This window comes from Carassius gibelio, chromosome B3 (assembly GCF_023724105.1).
Source record: "Carassius gibelio isolate Cgi1373 ecotype wild population from Czech Republic chromosome B3, carGib1.2-hapl.c, whole genome shotgun sequence".
Classification (NCBI taxonomy): domain Eukaryota; kingdom Metazoa; phylum Chordata; class Actinopteri; order Cypriniformes; family Cyprinidae; genus Carassius; species Carassius gibelio.
The window spans coordinates 11,091,606-11,107,617 of record NC_068398.1 but is presented as its reverse complement, the minus strand read 5'-3'; the positions used below and the strand labels follow the sequence as shown (position 1 = coordinate 11,107,617).

Here is a 16,012-nt window from a genome sequence, read left to right as displayed (position 1 = left end):
GACTGACAGACTGCAATGATCTGTGTTCTCAGTTTGTGCTCTACTGAAGAAACAAAGTCACCTACATATTGGATTCCTTGGGGTTAAGCAGATAATCATCACATTTGCATTTTTAGGTGAACTATCCCTTTAAAGGTGCAATGTGTGAAACTCACACAATAGCTCAATCTTAAGTGATAGAAACATAACGGTTCATTAAGAAATGTCTTTATACACCTATGAAAGCATAATTATGTATATTATATTGCTTCTCTGTAAATATATTGTTAAATATCACACATTGTGCCTTTAAGCCAGGACTGCATTTATTTGATCAAAAATACAATAAAACAGTCACATTGTGAAATGTTAAAATTTAAAATGCGTTTTCTATTACAATATATTTTAACATGTAATTTATTCTGGTGATGCAAAGCTGAATTTTTATCAGTCTTCGGTGTCACATGATCCTTCAGAAATTATTCTATGCTGATTTGCTGCTTAAGAAATGTTTTTAAATCCATGTTGAAAACAATAATTAATATTTTTGTAGAAACTGTGATACCTTTCAGGATCAGAAAGTTCAAAACGTATAGATTTATTTTGACAGCATTTGAAATGGAACATTATAAATGCATCCTTGCTGAATAAAAGTATTTATGTCTTTAAAAAACTGGTATACCTATATTAATCTATCATAAACAGAAAGCAAGATGAAACTTGTTATAGTCAAGCATATGCATAAGCAAAATGTATTTATTATCATTAACAGACGACAAGCAAAAATACCCAGTGAACCACATCCACCTATCTATGATATAACGTAACAGCAAAAGAAGAAAGTGCACAAGTTCAGAGCATGAATAACAAAAATATATATAATTTATACTGAGATGAAACATCTGATGCCTCCACCAACACAGAGGCAGAAGATATAAGAAAACCCTGACTGGAGATTAAAAACAGTAGCAGTATGATTAAAGCAGAAATCCAGTGTGATAATTTGTTACAGATGTCTTCAAATCAAAAAAATATGTGAGGCAAGATTTAATCAACTGCACAATTATAAGCTTTTGGCAACAACTCCTCAAATAATTTAATTCATTCATTGTTATATATATATATATATATATATATATATATATATATATATATATATATAAAATTTAAATTAAACATCAGTCTTCCATAGCTTTAATATATATATATACACACATATGCTACCAGTTTAGCTTGTGTAATTAAAATTACTACTTTAAAAGACCACAGATAATCAGTAAGCAAGATCTAAAATGTGTCTTTTTACTGGTCAGAGTATCAGGTTTCACATGAGTTCAGAGGGATCAATCAATCTCTTCAGAGATGTACTGCTAAACGGGCGCAGACTGGTCCAAATTCTTCAGGTCGTTCAGAAAGTTGGTTGGAGTCAGAATGTGAGACGATCCTGCAGAAGAAAATGATGTTTGACATTATAAACAACTCTGAAAACACTAAATAAATACTGTGCTTTAAACTACGTAATATATGCTGTACTGATAACAGAAGTCAATTCTTCTCACCAATCAGAACCTCCCATTTGCCCTCGGTGGCCCGGGACACTTCATAAGCAGAGCGCATCTCTGAATGCGTCATGCCACCAATCACAAAGATGATGAGGCGCGGGCCGCTGCGGTACTCTGTGGGAGCCTTGTTTTTGTGCCAGTGTCCGAACCGTGCGCTGCTGTAATAGGATTGGACAGTAACGTCAGACCACGTGCAAAGCATCTCGTCATTTGTAGCTTTGAAACCTCAACAGTTTAGAGCAAAAAAGATTCTTTCTGTTCATGGTTCATTCTTAATTTGTGCTCGGTGTGTGTCCAATTCTTAATTACGGAAGAGAATTAGGGCCAAGCAATAATAAATGGAAAACAGGAGAAACACTGTGTGGCAACAATGCAGGTAGAATACTTTTCAATCCACAAATTAATATTTACCATGGATTTACTGTAGTAACACTAAACCTAATTAATGCATTATTATTAAACACTCGTTAAGCAATTGACTTTAAATTTTCTGATTTCATACGTGATGAGAAAAGGAAGAAAAGCAAGTTTAACCAAAGACAGACTACTGATACTCCTCAGTGTACTTTCCAACCCACCCCACTGCAGACACTGGATAACACCGTCCTATTTTTTCCTGTAATTTAATGAGTTTATTCTCTCCATGTTATTTACACTTTTTTTATCTTAAAAGTTAACCATTTTTTTTCTCGTAATTTAAAGGGTTGGTTTATCCAAAAATACAAATTAAGCCATAAATTACTCACCCTAGTCATCCTAGACCCTTTAAGACGAATTTCAATTGGAATTGCAGTTATTAAAAAAAAATTATTTAATCTTTCAAGCAGTTTGATGGCACATGGCTCTGGGGGGTGAACAAAGGCCTCCTGTAGCGAATCGATGTGTTTTTGTAATATTCCGAACATAATATCTAGATTCCGAATCACTTGAATCTAGCTTGTAAATGAAGCAGTTCTGGGGGAATGATGTATGAGGCCAGTGCTGCGAATGCGCTGCTCAGAAGTGACACAAACGGAAACACAGAACAAAATAAAGGTCACCAATTAGAAGTACAAAACGAGGATTTGTAAAGAAGAATGTTGGAGGATTTTGATATAAGCCAAGAGCAGACTGGGACTCACCGGCGCATGCGCAACACTGACCTCATACCCCATACTCCCGGAACTGTTTCTGTTTTAAAAATGTGAGCGCAAGCTAGATTAAAGTGATTATTACTCATATTTCTCATAAACCTTTAATGAGTTTATTATCAACATTTTATTTAGACTTTTTTCTTGCAATTTAAGTCTTTTTCATTTAATTTAATTTAGTTATTCTCAACATTTTCTGACTTTTTTTCCTCAAAATGTAAAGTTTTTTTTTCTCCAACCATGATAATTGAACATTTAATGACTTTAATCTCGAGATGTTTTTTTTTATTTTTTTATTATTGCTTGGCCCTAATCCCTTTCTGAACTTAATAGTAATAGAATTTTAAAAAGTAATGAAATTAGTCACATTGTTCAGAGTGTTCAATTAGTAATGCAAAACAATTCTAAAATAGAACATTAACAATATTTGCTTTTCATTGTAATATCAGTGTATTTGCATGTCCCCAAAAATCTTCTTCAACCTAAATATTGTTTATCAATATTTATTCAGTATTGTCAGGTCAGGTGACTGTTTACTCGAGAAGTCTAGAAACTGACAGTACAACAGCTGCATAATAATGTGTAAATAATGGGTTGGATCAGAAATGTCTCTAAAGTCTGTGCGGCTGTGAGCAGTGCTGGTACCCGACTGTGGTGTCTGTGGTTGTGGTGGTGATGGGGGCGGGATCAGACAGAAATGGCCACTGCTTCCTGTCACACTTGTCATCAATGATATTCTGCAGAGCCAAAGGAATTTAAAATGAGAATAATGACATTCTTAACATGATTATAAAGCTATTACTGCCAGTGTTTCCTGACCTCCATCACATCTTTAAGGGCGGGTGTCCACCGGGAGAGCTGATACGTGGATTCTGTGCGCTCCTTCCTGTCAGGCAGAGTCTTACCAGCATTAGCCCCCTGAAAGACAAGACAGAGACTACGTTAGTAATTCGATAACGTATTGATCTTAAAGACCTACACTGGTGCCTGGACAGTTATTTCCTATGAAGAAAATCAGTATAACTCCTATGTTCATGAATAAGGAAAGGAAAGACATAAGGAAATAAAGAAAGACATCTGCAGACTGCACAATGGCCCATCCTCAGATGTCTGAGCGTCTCATCTTACCCCAGTAATGATGGGGCAGCCCAGGTGCTGCAGGTTGGTGATGATGTTCTTGTCCTGCTGCACGTTTGCGTGCTGGATGAGTTTTGTGAGGTTCTCTTCACCAATGCCTGTGTGTAACGAAAGAATCACGTCCATTTATTTCATTAAGCAGTCTTAAATGAAGTCATTCATAAATGCAAGTGTTCATACCCTTCTTCTTATGGAAAATGTACAGCAGTATGATGCGGATTTTGTCGTAGGGTTTGATCTCGGTGTTGAGCAGAACAGGGACGATACTCTTCATAGCGTCTTTGATCTGTTCCCCCTCAGAATCTGTTCCCATGGCCAAGTCCTACAGAGAAAAGGTTTATTGACTATTTTAATTCATAATGCTTCATTGTACACTGCTTTTTGAGGTCGTGAATGATCCCTCAAACAATGTGATCAGTCTTCAGACTCTGAAGCAATGGAGGCTCCAGTCTTATCATACAGATATGAAAAATCCTGTAAAAATGGTCTGACAAAGTCCAACATTGTGGTGTTCATATTAACAAAATGTGTGTGGTTGGTACGATTTTGAAAGTTTTTAAAACAAATGTCTTGTTACATTTAACCAAAGAAAAAAAAACATCTGTAAAAATTTGTGCTGTCAAATGATTAATCACGATTAATCATCCAAAAGAAAATAAAATTGTTTACAAAATTTGTGTGTACTGTGTATATCTATATTAATATATATATATATCTATATCTATATTAATATATATATATCTATATATATCTATCTATCTATCTATCTATCTATCTATATATATATATATATATATATATAGAAAATATTTACATGTATAGATTTATTTTTATATTATATATAAATATATTTAATATACAAATATATTTTTTTTCTTAATATATAAATGCATGTGTTTGTATTTATATATACATAATAAATTTACAGTACACACTCACATATTATGTAAACAAAAACTTATTTTGGATGCAATTAATCGTTTGCCAACATCAGTAAAAATTTCAAAATAGAAACCACATTTTTTTATTTATTTTTTTTTTACTTCTGTCATCGTTACGGTCACATTTGACCAATTTAATATATCTTTGCTGAATAAAAGTAAAAAAAATAGTAACAGTTTCTTTTAAAAAAAAATCTTACTGCCCCAGAAATGATTGAAAGGTTTTAAACTTTTAAAGTAATTTATTTATTTTGTTAAAAAACCTGGAACCTGCCATTAGTCAGAGGCAGATGTTGAGGTAGATATTTACATAACAATTACATAAAATAATTCAAATTTAAGTCATACGCATGTGAGTCTATCAAAATAGGAAGTAGTTGAGATTATCCATCAACAGGACACAAAGTGCTATAAATATGGCACGTAAAGGACTGCATCAGCCGCAGTCATGTCCAGTCGTGACCAGCTGGTTATAATACATCCACACAGAGCAATGCACTTAGTTAAACTTAAAACCCTCCATCTGCTATAGATAAAACATGGAGATGGCTGTACAATGTCTAGCCATGTTGTTGGTACTTACAAAGATTATGCAACAGCTTCCTGTGCATTATTTTACTTCGACAGGTCAAAGTTCAGCACGCAAGCTGTTGCATACATTTACAATAAGCAGCTTAGACAAAAGGAAAGATCGTTACGGACCCTCTGAACTCGACCCATTAAACAGTATAAATTGTGTTTTAATGATGTTGATCCTATCACTAACATTTATTAAATTCATAAACTGAAATAATGCTTCAGAAGTGATCAGATCTGGGTCTGAATCCAAACCAGGAAGCACTGACCTGTTCCACCTCACAAAGCTTGTCTACTAAGTTCTTGAACTTCTTCATGCAGGCATCAGCGAGGTTCAGATGGGTGGAGTACTGTCCAGAACACACACAAAAAGATTCAGACACCTTGAGATGAAGACTTTAAGGGGTAAAGGAAGACGTGTTATATGAGAAGACGTACCAGGCTCAGTTCTTTCTGGTACTGTGGCATCTTCTTCAGGATCTTAGACAGATCTTTAATCTCGGCCTGAGGGATGGAGGAGTATGAATTAGGAACAAAACAGAGTTTGATAGTAAATTTATGTTGAAAAAGATGGTAATCAAACGGTTGATGGTCCCCGCTTACTTCCATTTCCTTCTGTACATTGGAAGTCAAGGCGTTCATAGTGTACTTTAAAATTTACGGATATTATATTCATAAAATACAATGTCACGTACACAATCTGTATATAACGTCAGATTTTAAAATTTACATTAAAGTACGTTTTAAATCATTATGCATTATTATTATTAATTATTATTACAGATGTACTTGCGTTCAGCTGAACGTGAGTAAAGTACAGCTAATTGCATTCATTAAATTGCAATAAACCAATGAAAATGTCATTATTTTAGGTGGTGGTGATTTCATCTTAAATCGTACAATGAGAATCATTAAAAATAAAATAAAAACCTAACCCCAGCCATAAACATATCCTTCATTAATGAAATCATAGGATTTTATGTGAATATGCCAAATTGTAAAATACTAACAAATTGCCAAGAGACTGTATTAACATACAACTTTAAAAAATACTATATTCAGTTCACACTTATTACTATTCACACTCTTTTAAATTTCATGATGTCTAAATTAACGTTATGTGTAGTGCTGTCAAATTATCAATAAAAGTTGTTGTTTACATAATATATGTATGTGTACTGTATATATTTCTTATGTACATATAAACACACATACACATGCATGTATACACTTCAATATATATAAAAATGTGGTTGCACTTTGTTTTTCAGTACGTGTACTAACATGTACTTATAGTGTACTTACAGTGTATTTATCTAAGAAAGTTCTGGTAACACAAGGTAACTACATGGGGTAGGGTTAGGTTTAGGGGTAGGTTCAGGGTTAGTACCTAGTTATTACATGGTTATTGTAATTACTATAATAAGTACATAATGTGTACACGGGGAACAGGAATGTAAAATAAAGTGCTACCAAAAATGAATATATATTAAAATATATATTTTTATATATAATATAAATTATATAAATATAAATATACGCATGTAAATACATGTAAATATTTTCAAAATACATGCATGTGTATTTACATATATAAAATAAACATACACAGTACACAAACATTTATTATGCAAACAAAATCATTTATTTTGGATGTGAATTCTTTTAAACCATGAAGCATCTTAAGAAGCGCCGTTTTTAAATTGTCGGCACAAACTAATTTGAACTTCTGTATGACACAGATGCATGTGTAGCGTGATGTCATCAGTAGTGCATTTACATTTATATTCACGCATTTAGCAGATGCTTTTCTCCAAAGCGACTTATTCAGGCTATACATTATTTTTGTCAGTATGTGCGTTTCCTGGAGATTGATCCCACAAACTTGCTCTGCTAACACAATGCTCTACCACTGAGCCACAGGACCTGACTAGTAGTGGTCAGAGAATGCTTGTGTACCTTGTCTGTGTTCATCCTCTTACTCTCACAGAAGGTGCGTAGCAGCTCCGTCACCTTCCTGAAACAGAGCAGAAGATCTCAGCACAGAAGGCCAGCAGAGACACGTGAAGGTAGAGCTGCTCTTACTTGGTGACGTCTGCTATGTGCATGTGCCGCAGCTGCACCCACAGCTCATCGTCCTCGTCCAGCAACACTTCCTTCTCTCGAGCCTCTCCGATCCCTGTCGTCTGATACCTGCCAACAATAAGCAACAACTCATAGACTTCCAGTAATGATTTCACACACCACTGCACAGATTAACTGCTCCCAACCAGAGTAAAATGGACCCTCCTGAATTATTATGATAGGAAATAAAGAGCTCTCTGGAAAAGCAGACTTGCACACACTTGTAAATGTCTTGTTCGATGTCTAGCAGATCGTAGGCCATAGCCTGAAAGGTCAGCTCATGCAGGATTGGAGAGATGGGATCATGTCCACGGTCCACTATAAGCAGCTGGGAGCGAGCTTTATCCGTGCCCTGCCCAGGAAGATCAAATGCAATTATAGTTTCTTAAAGTGAGGATTTTTTTTAAAACAAACAAACCAGGGAAATGCATCAGTGTGTTAGATGAGTTTCAATCTCATACGTAATTAGACGTCTGCTTAATAAGCTTGTCTGTCACTTTTACTATATAGAGCCATTATCTTCCACAAATATTTTTAGATATTTCTCTTTTTAATGTATAATAATAAAATAAAACAGTTTGGGGTTGGTAAGATTTGTACATTTTTTGTAAGAGGTCTCTCATGCTCATTAAGGCTACATTTGTGTGTTGAAAATCACAGGGAAAACTTTAATATTGTGCAATAGTATAAATAACTGGTTTCTATTAGAATACATTTTAATATGTAGTTTATTCCTGTAATGTAAAGCTGAATGTTCAGCATCATTACTCCAGTCTTCAGTGTCACATGATCCTTTATTCAAATATGCAGATTTGTGGTATAAAAAAAACAAAAACATTTGTATTATTATCCATTGAAATGGATACATGTTATATGTGTATGTGTGTGTTTTGTAGAAACTTTCTAGGATCCTCTGAAATACTGAAAGTTTAAAGAACAGCACTTACTTGACATAAAATCTTTTGTAACATTATAAATGTTATCACTTCTGATCACTTTAATGCATTACTGCTGAATAAAAGTATCCATTTCTTTTAAAGAAAACTAAAAGAAATCTTAGTGACCCCAAACTTTTGAATGATAATTAATAGTCAGGGTCCAAAATTAACTCACATATGTTGTATTTTATAACAACATTTTTTTTAGTTGTTTTTTTTGTTTATAAACCGCATAGACCACAAAATAGTCAATAGTCACTTAATTCATTAGTCAGTGTCTTTAAGAAATGTCACCAATGAGAAGAAATAGCCATTGTGTGTTGTTGTTTCTTGTATTGTAATGACAGCCGTCACCAGCTTTTTATGACCTAACAGGTTGGACAATAACTATATAACGTTTTTAACTTGTAAAAAAAGTCCAACTGTCAAGTGACATCTTTAATACTTAAACAAACTGGACATTTTCTGGTTAACGCAATGTCTGATGTCAGTGAGGTTTTCCCCAGATGAGTCTTGCTTCCTCTCTTGGTTCCTTCCTCATCTACTTAGACATCCTGGGGACTTCTTTTTCACTTCTGTCAGCTTAGGCTTGTTCACTGGGGGTTTTAAGAGGCTATTTTTGTTTACCATTTATATTCTTTATTTTCCTATTGCTATTTATTTTACTAAAGCTGATTGGAACAAGCTCTGGAGGCTGCAGCTGAAGAATGGACAAATATTCTGAAATGTCAGCAAATGAAAGGAAGGATCCGAGGGAAAACAGATGAGAGGTTAGAAGTAAAAATAAAAAAAGTAGTAAGAAGAACATAGATCCAGCAGAGCACAGTAAAAAAAAAAAAAAAAACAATTTGCATTGACACCCACCTGAAGCTAAGGAAAATACCAGCTGACAGAGGAGAAGAGGAAAAAACACAGAGAGAAGAGAGAATAGTCTGGAAACCAGAGTAAGAAATGACACAGCAGTTAGGTGTCCATTTAAACTGAAGAAAGTTTGAAGTATATGTGTGACAAGACAGAGGATGTTTATAAAACAAACATTAAAACTATTTATGCATCATAAATATCCTGACATCTCACCTCTCCCATACTGGGATTGTCTGCTTTATGTGCATTCAGACGGTCCATCACCATCTCAGCCAGGGTGAAATTCTCCTTTGGGCCCCTTAGAGAAACATATTAGGTTTACACTTCAAACAAACCACATTACCCCAAAAAACTACAAGTAGAGTCAAGTGAAGGGGCGTCAGTACTGGCGGTAGCGGATGGCTGGGTACTCCTTCAGTGTGTCACAGAGTGTGGCAATCTGCTCGGCCATGGCCTCCATCATCCTGGCCCTGTCATCTAGATTAGTCTGAGTTGGGCTGTAGAAAGTGTGGAAGGAGCTGGGGTTGTCCAGAGTAAACACCTGCAACAAAAACAAAGGGTGTCGAAAACAACTAGATCCGGATTTTTTTAAGACAGTGTTAAACCTAATGCAAAACTCACATTACATTCAAACATTTTGGGTCAGTAAGATTTTTTTTTTAAGAAATAAAAACTTTTATTCAGCAAGGATGCATTTAATATTAATATATATATACACACACACATGATGATTTCCACCAAAAAACAAAAAAACAGCAAATGCATGTTTTCAAAATTGATAAGAAATATTACTTGAAAATCAAATCTGCATATCAGAATGAATTTCTGAAGGAATTCTGAAATTTATGTCAAAGGAATAAGTTAGCTTTCAAAATATATTACAATGGGATATTTTTATTTAATATGATAATAATAACATTTTACTGTTTTACTGTATTTTTGATCAAATGCAGCCTTGGTGAGCATAAAAGACTTTCAAAACCATTTAAAAATCTTACCGCCCCCAAACCTTTGAATGGTAGTTACTGTACGTGCCTGTAATGCTACCACGCACCTGCGACTCATATGGTATGAAAGCCACATTGACTTCTTTCAGGGTTTTGATGGCCTTGGAAACCCTCGACCTCCCAAGCTCGGCAAAAAGCCCATCAGGACAAGCTGAATGCAGGATGAACAGAGATACAATAACTACACAAATCCATATCATACACATCGGGCAACCATGATGCACGGTCTTCAAAAGAAAAACATCAAAGCAAATCGAAAACTTATTGTCTTACTGTCCGTAAAGAAGATGTGTGCTGCCTTGTATGTGAAGACTGAGTCTTTGAAATCCCCAATTAGAGATTGAATTGACTGGAAAAACAGAAATGAGATCATTGAAATTATTACATAAGACAGTGAGTGTTAACGAAAATATATTTAGAGAACACTAGACATTATATTAACACTTCAACTGTGAGATGTGGGTAGTCAAGAGCACTCACTTTTGGCCCAGGAGAGATGAGATAAATGGCCTCCAGACTAGGGATCGGCTCCCTCCGCTTGTTTATGTCCTCCACGACTGTGAAGGAAACAGGACAGCTCACATCTGGTTTTCTTAATTCAACATGTTTCTTAATGGTTGATGAGCCAACCCTCGAAGGGCAACACTGACAAATTTGGCAACAAAAATCTATTTGGCACAATGGAAACTTTGCAACTGCTGACAGCCTAGTTTTTAAAACAAAAAACACCTTTCACACTTCCATTTCTGAAACTCTGTCATCTTCATATTGAAAAGTGTTTCACAGCGAAACCTTGTGAGAATCACACTACCACATACTGAACCTGTTAAGAAAAAAAAGAAAAAGAAATATACTCACTTGTAATGCCCTCTGCCATGATGTCAGACATTTTACAGCAAGAGGACAGAATCCGCATACTGATGTGATCCACGATGAGCACCTACATACACACAATACACCAGATTATGAGGAGTCCGAACGAAGAGAGTAAAACTTTACACTGCGGTACCAAGATCACCTTCCATTCCCCATCCTTCTTCACACTCTTGATGACACCGCTCAGGATTTCTACAGTCAAATAAGATCAACAATGTAGTTAGAGAACATCAACATCAGCGGTGAAAGCATTTATGGCATTTACAATGACGTCGAGCCTTATGGTGATGAGCATTAGTCTTTTAGAGCAGGTTAAATATCTTTCTGGGCTATTTGCTTTAGAACGAGGACTACCAGAAATAAGAAATAAAGAAGAGACAGATATTGAGATTTGGTTCTCAAAATTACATCCCTGGTTAAATAAAGTTTATTTAAGATGGATGGATAGATTTCACAAACGTATTGTGCATGAGCCTGCAAAAATTCTCATCCAAATACAATTACTGTTATTTGTGACCCTATATCCAAAAACAGGGTCAAAATTAGACATTTTTCTTTTTTTATGGCAAAATAAAAATCATTAGGATATTAAGTAAAAATCATGTTCCATGAAGATGTTTTGTACAATAAATATATAAAAACCGCTTTATAAAAAAGTCGATTTTCTCAATGTTTTTTTTTTTTTTTTGCACCCTCAGATTCCAGGTTTTCAGATAGTTGTATATCAGCCAGATATTGTCCCATCCTAACAAACCATACATCAATGGATAGTAGACGTGCCGGTATTCGGTAATGAGATATATCATGGTAATGAATAAGCACAATATTGTTATCGTGGGCACTACTAAATACCGTGAATAATTATATATGACAAATGCATGCATGAGAATCACATGGGGGAACACATGAGAGGCAAGCTGAATGAAAGCACATTCACTCTCTGACGGCAGATGGCGCTAAACTGCAGAAAATGCAGCCCATAACCTGGAAACCTCATAAATAAAGCAGATGCGCTATATAGTCATTCAGATTTTGTGGATTCACTATTCTGTTCATCACAGCGCCACATACTTAAATATTTAGACCAAATAGGCCATTTATTTTCAAACTTTACTACAACATGCCCTAGAAATTGTTAAATTTGTATGTACATTCTATTTATTTAGGCTTTTTGTGCTATTTGCACAATGTTTAAGTTTTTTTCAAGTTTGTTGGTGTCCAGGTACAGAAACCGAAAAATCTAATGTAAAATAGCACTGCATAGTCTTCAATGTCAAATTAAATCTACAATCAAACCAAAATTTATTCAGACACCTTCAACATTTCTCACATTATTACAGTTTATTTGCTATAGTTTACAAATTGGTAATAAAATATGACAAGAATTCGGAGTTAAACTGTGTCGGAACAAATTCATCTTGATAATGTCAGATAAATTTGCTATAAAGATATGAAATGGATAAAAATCAACCAAAACTTCAGACAACTTATGACAATATTTACACAACTATAAATACTTTGTTCAACAATTACCAAGCAATGCTAAATTTAGTTGTCTGTGGTGTGAAAGGGTTGCATTAGCAATTAAAGAAAAAAACATGCAAGCAAAACATGGTGAGGTCAAAGTCTCTGAATAATTTTGTGTCCCAAATGTTTTTTTTTTTTTATTAATTTCACTTGTAGTCTACAGTATGAATAATTTTTGGATATAATATGTTCACTTTATACATTTCACTTATACAATGAACTATACAGAAGTTCACTTATACAATGAACTATAGTGTCTTGCACCCACTAGTAAAACAATATAAAGGATTATATCTGGTGTCAGAATATTTTTTGGTTTAACTGTGGATACATTTTTGTTAAAACTACAAAGTAATTCAGTCAAGAGCAGAGAGTGATTTTATATCTTTCATTTTCTTGGATTAACATTAAAGACACCAGCAGCTTTCGTGATGACGTCCCATCAGCTGTCCTAAGCGTCTTTTCAGGCTGGCCTCAGCCAGCAGCTTGAGATCACAGTGGGCCCCCCCTCAGCCGTGGGCCCCTATAATCGTCACACCTGTCACCCCACTAGCGACGGCCCTGATTCCAATATATAACCACAGACTGTATAAAAACATGGATGTAGTGTCTGTGACATCACCCATAGGTTTCCGAAGAGAGTTTTTTAAACCAAAAGTGTGTGGAGTGGGTCGCCCACGCCGACCTAGCGCGACGGCAGTGTCAGCAGCGGCAAACCACCTGTCACTCAAGTGGCCACGCCCTTAATTATACAGAACTTTAAGACTTGATATAATTAAAAAGGATGAGTTATAAAAAATATTCACCCCCTCACAGTTGTCATGAAGGGTAAAACTAGCTATATAGACCAAAATAATTTTTTGCACCAGGCTGTAAACATGTTATTTTCTGCTGTAAAGTTGGGCATTTTAACATGTGGAGTCTATGGGATTGCCTCCCTTTTGCAGCCAGCCTCAAGCGGCCAGTCTATGAATTACAGTTTTAGTCACTTCGGGAGGTTGCCGCTCGTATATAACACAAAATTGAAAGTTGCAACGGTGTTATTTAAATGAGCTAACCTTGAATTTGAAAAGACTTGTATTTTTTTTTTTTTTACAAAGATTAATAACTTCTGTAGCAAATGTAGCTAATGGTTAACCAAAGGTTAACTAATCTTATTGGTCTTATTGTAAAGTGATACCTATGGGTCTTTTGCACTTTAATCTGTGTAAAACTTTTACCTTTGACATATTTTTCTGTATTGCTTTATGGCATTTAAACGTTCAGTTATTTTTGTTATAAGAAAAAAGTTATTTAACAGGTTACACTGTATTATGTTATATTATGACCACTTTTTTAAAACTAAATTTCAATACTGCGATATACCGTATACCGTGATAAAAGCATTAGCAATTAATCGCAACAGGAAAATTTGATACAGGCATATCCCTAATGGAAAGATTATTTATTCAGCTTTCAGATGACGCTTTCTCAATTATATGAAAAATATCCCTTATGACTGTTTTTGTGGTCAAGGGTTGCATATGGTCAAATTAAAAATAATAAAAAGAAGTAGAAATCTTGGCATATAGACGCTTATGATAGAAGGGAAGAAAACATAGGCCTGGTGAAATTTAATATTTATTAAAAAATGTAATAATGTAACAATATTAATATTGTGAAGGGTGTTGTGCATGGTCTAAATAGGTACAGAAAAAAAACAGTAATTTCCTGTGTTTTTATTGTGTCCGGCGTGAGAATGATCACAAGACCGCAAATGACACACCATTAATTAAACAATGCGCTGCAAGAACAAGTCTATTGTCCCTTCCATTACCACAAAAGACATTTCTGAGACTGTAAAAGTGTTTAGTAAAGTCGTTAAACCTTGCTGAAGGTGTACTAAGCAGAAGTTAAAGTTTGTGCACAGCTTCACACGGAAGTTTGGTCTATTGAGACGTAAGTTATCAAGCACTCACTGTACACCTGTTTCTATGAGTCTACATCAGAACAGGCATATTCATAACTTATATCATTATGTAAGCTCTGAAACATTTGCTACATGGACAGCATGCGATTTAAGTGCCGTATTGCGGGATTAAATCAAACTTACTCTCGTTTACGATCGCTTTTAGTCCACTCGGAGCCATCTTGGCACTTCCTCGTCGACAGGTCCGCTGTTGTGAAATTGTCGATGTTTGGTGAGTTTGGTTTCACTGGGCGGAGCATGCACAAAATATTCACGAGTTTCCTGTTTCGCGTTAAAGCGACTCTGAAAATGTTTTTAACTTTTCACGTTACGTTTCAGCTTCGAACAAAGCTTAGTATATAATTGTTCGTTTGTGCAAAAAATGTTATAAATTGTTTCCTGTGTTATATGTCTATTCAACGATTGCAGCCACTGATTTGCCAGAGGTAGCCTATTTTGTTTAGCCTGTATATAACTTGCTCACTGTATTGTGCGACTGTAATGTGAAAAATAACACTCTTTTTTTAAAAAGAACAAATTTTTAACTTTTCTCTCCTTAAAAAAGCTGTCACATGGAAGTGCATGACAACCAGTTGCCGTGGAGAAGCTGTTTGTTTGTAATTAATGTATCTGTTAACAATCGGAGTTTGCTACTTGCACTTTTTGCCTGTTATTTTCTTCCTAGTTTGAAGAAGCTCTTGTAATGGGGAAGACTTTAATTGTCTTATGTTATATATATGAGGCCACTATTGCATGAAGACATGGAGAAACGTCCGCAGAATGAACCTCTTTCTGTCTCTCTCTCTCTCTCTCTCTCTCTCTCTCTCTCTCGATGCAGTGAATGGTGGGTGTGTACTGTATGGTGACCGAAGGAATGTGTACATTATCACTGTAATTGTTAATCAAATGCAAAAAAAAAAAAAAAACACTAATAACACGTATACTATGTGATGCAAATGTTACATTATTTTTCCAGTTTTAAAGTTTCACTACAAACTGTTCCTGAAATCCACACTTGTGGTATCAAGATAATCAAAGGTAATCAGACCAAACACAACCTAATGAAACGTTTCACAGATAAAGGCTTTTGAAAAAAGATCATGTTGGTGGATATTCTACTCATATTAAAAACGTGTCATTATTGAATGGCCAATTCTGCAGTGGGTTTAAACAGTCTGGTCCCATTGATTTGGAAGTATGTTTCTTCTCCCATCATTTAGACTGACTTCACTGAGTTTGTTTGTGGAGTATAAATCTCTATTTGACATTTGCTGTTCATATAGGAATTTATAACAGGTTTTAGATGAATGTATGATGCATTTTATATAGCGCTTTTTTGTGTATTGTTGTAAACCCAAAGCACTTTACAATCATGTGGGGGTGGGGGGGTCTTTCCTAAACCT

The 16,012-nt window shown here is 35.0% G+C and overlaps 1 protein-coding gene across 1 annotated transcript; it reads right to left on the bottom strand.

The window, feature by feature from the left end:
- Nucleotides 1–280: 280 nt before the first annotated feature.
- LOC127952080 (syntaxin-binding protein 2) lies at nucleotides 281–14,871 on the bottom strand. Its single transcript, XM_052550356.1, has 19 exons — nucleotides 14,754–14,871; nucleotides 11,277–11,326; nucleotides 11,117–11,198; nucleotides 10,739–10,815; nucleotides 10,532–10,607; nucleotides 10,306–10,409; nucleotides 9,638–9,792; nucleotides 9,465–9,549; nucleotides 7,671–7,801; nucleotides 7,411–7,518; nucleotides 7,285–7,342; nucleotides 5,764–5,829; nucleotides 5,595–5,675; nucleotides 3,989–4,130; nucleotides 3,800–3,906; nucleotides 3,491–3,589; nucleotides 3,317–3,408; nucleotides 1,539–1,699; nucleotides 281–1,423 (listed from the first exon to the last, which is right to left on the bottom strand). Exons 1-19 carry the CDS (start codon nucleotides 14,788–14,790, stop codon nucleotides 1,350–1,352), a joined length of 1,785 nt encoding a protein of 594 aa, XP_052406316.1. The 5' UTR covers nucleotides 14,791–14,871; the 3' UTR covers nucleotides 281–1,349.
- Nucleotides 14,872–16,012: the final 1,141 nt, after the last annotated feature.

What these genes read in the sequence shown, in the direction of transcription:
- LOC127952080 (XM_052550356.1), bottom strand. Translation starts at nt 14,790, where the DNA reads ATGGCTCCGAGTGGACTAAAAGCGATCGTAAACGAGA. An exon ending in GCTGCCCCATCATTACTGGG is followed by an intron (nt 3,590 to 3,799) that starts GTAAGATGAGAC and finishes CTTGTCTTTCAG; the next exon opens with GGGGCTAATGCTGGTAAGAC. An exon ending in CAAATGGGAGGTTCTGATTG is followed by an intron (nt 1,424 to 1,538) that starts GTGAGAAGAATT and finishes TTTCTTCTGCAG; the next exon opens with GATCGTCTCACATTCTGACT.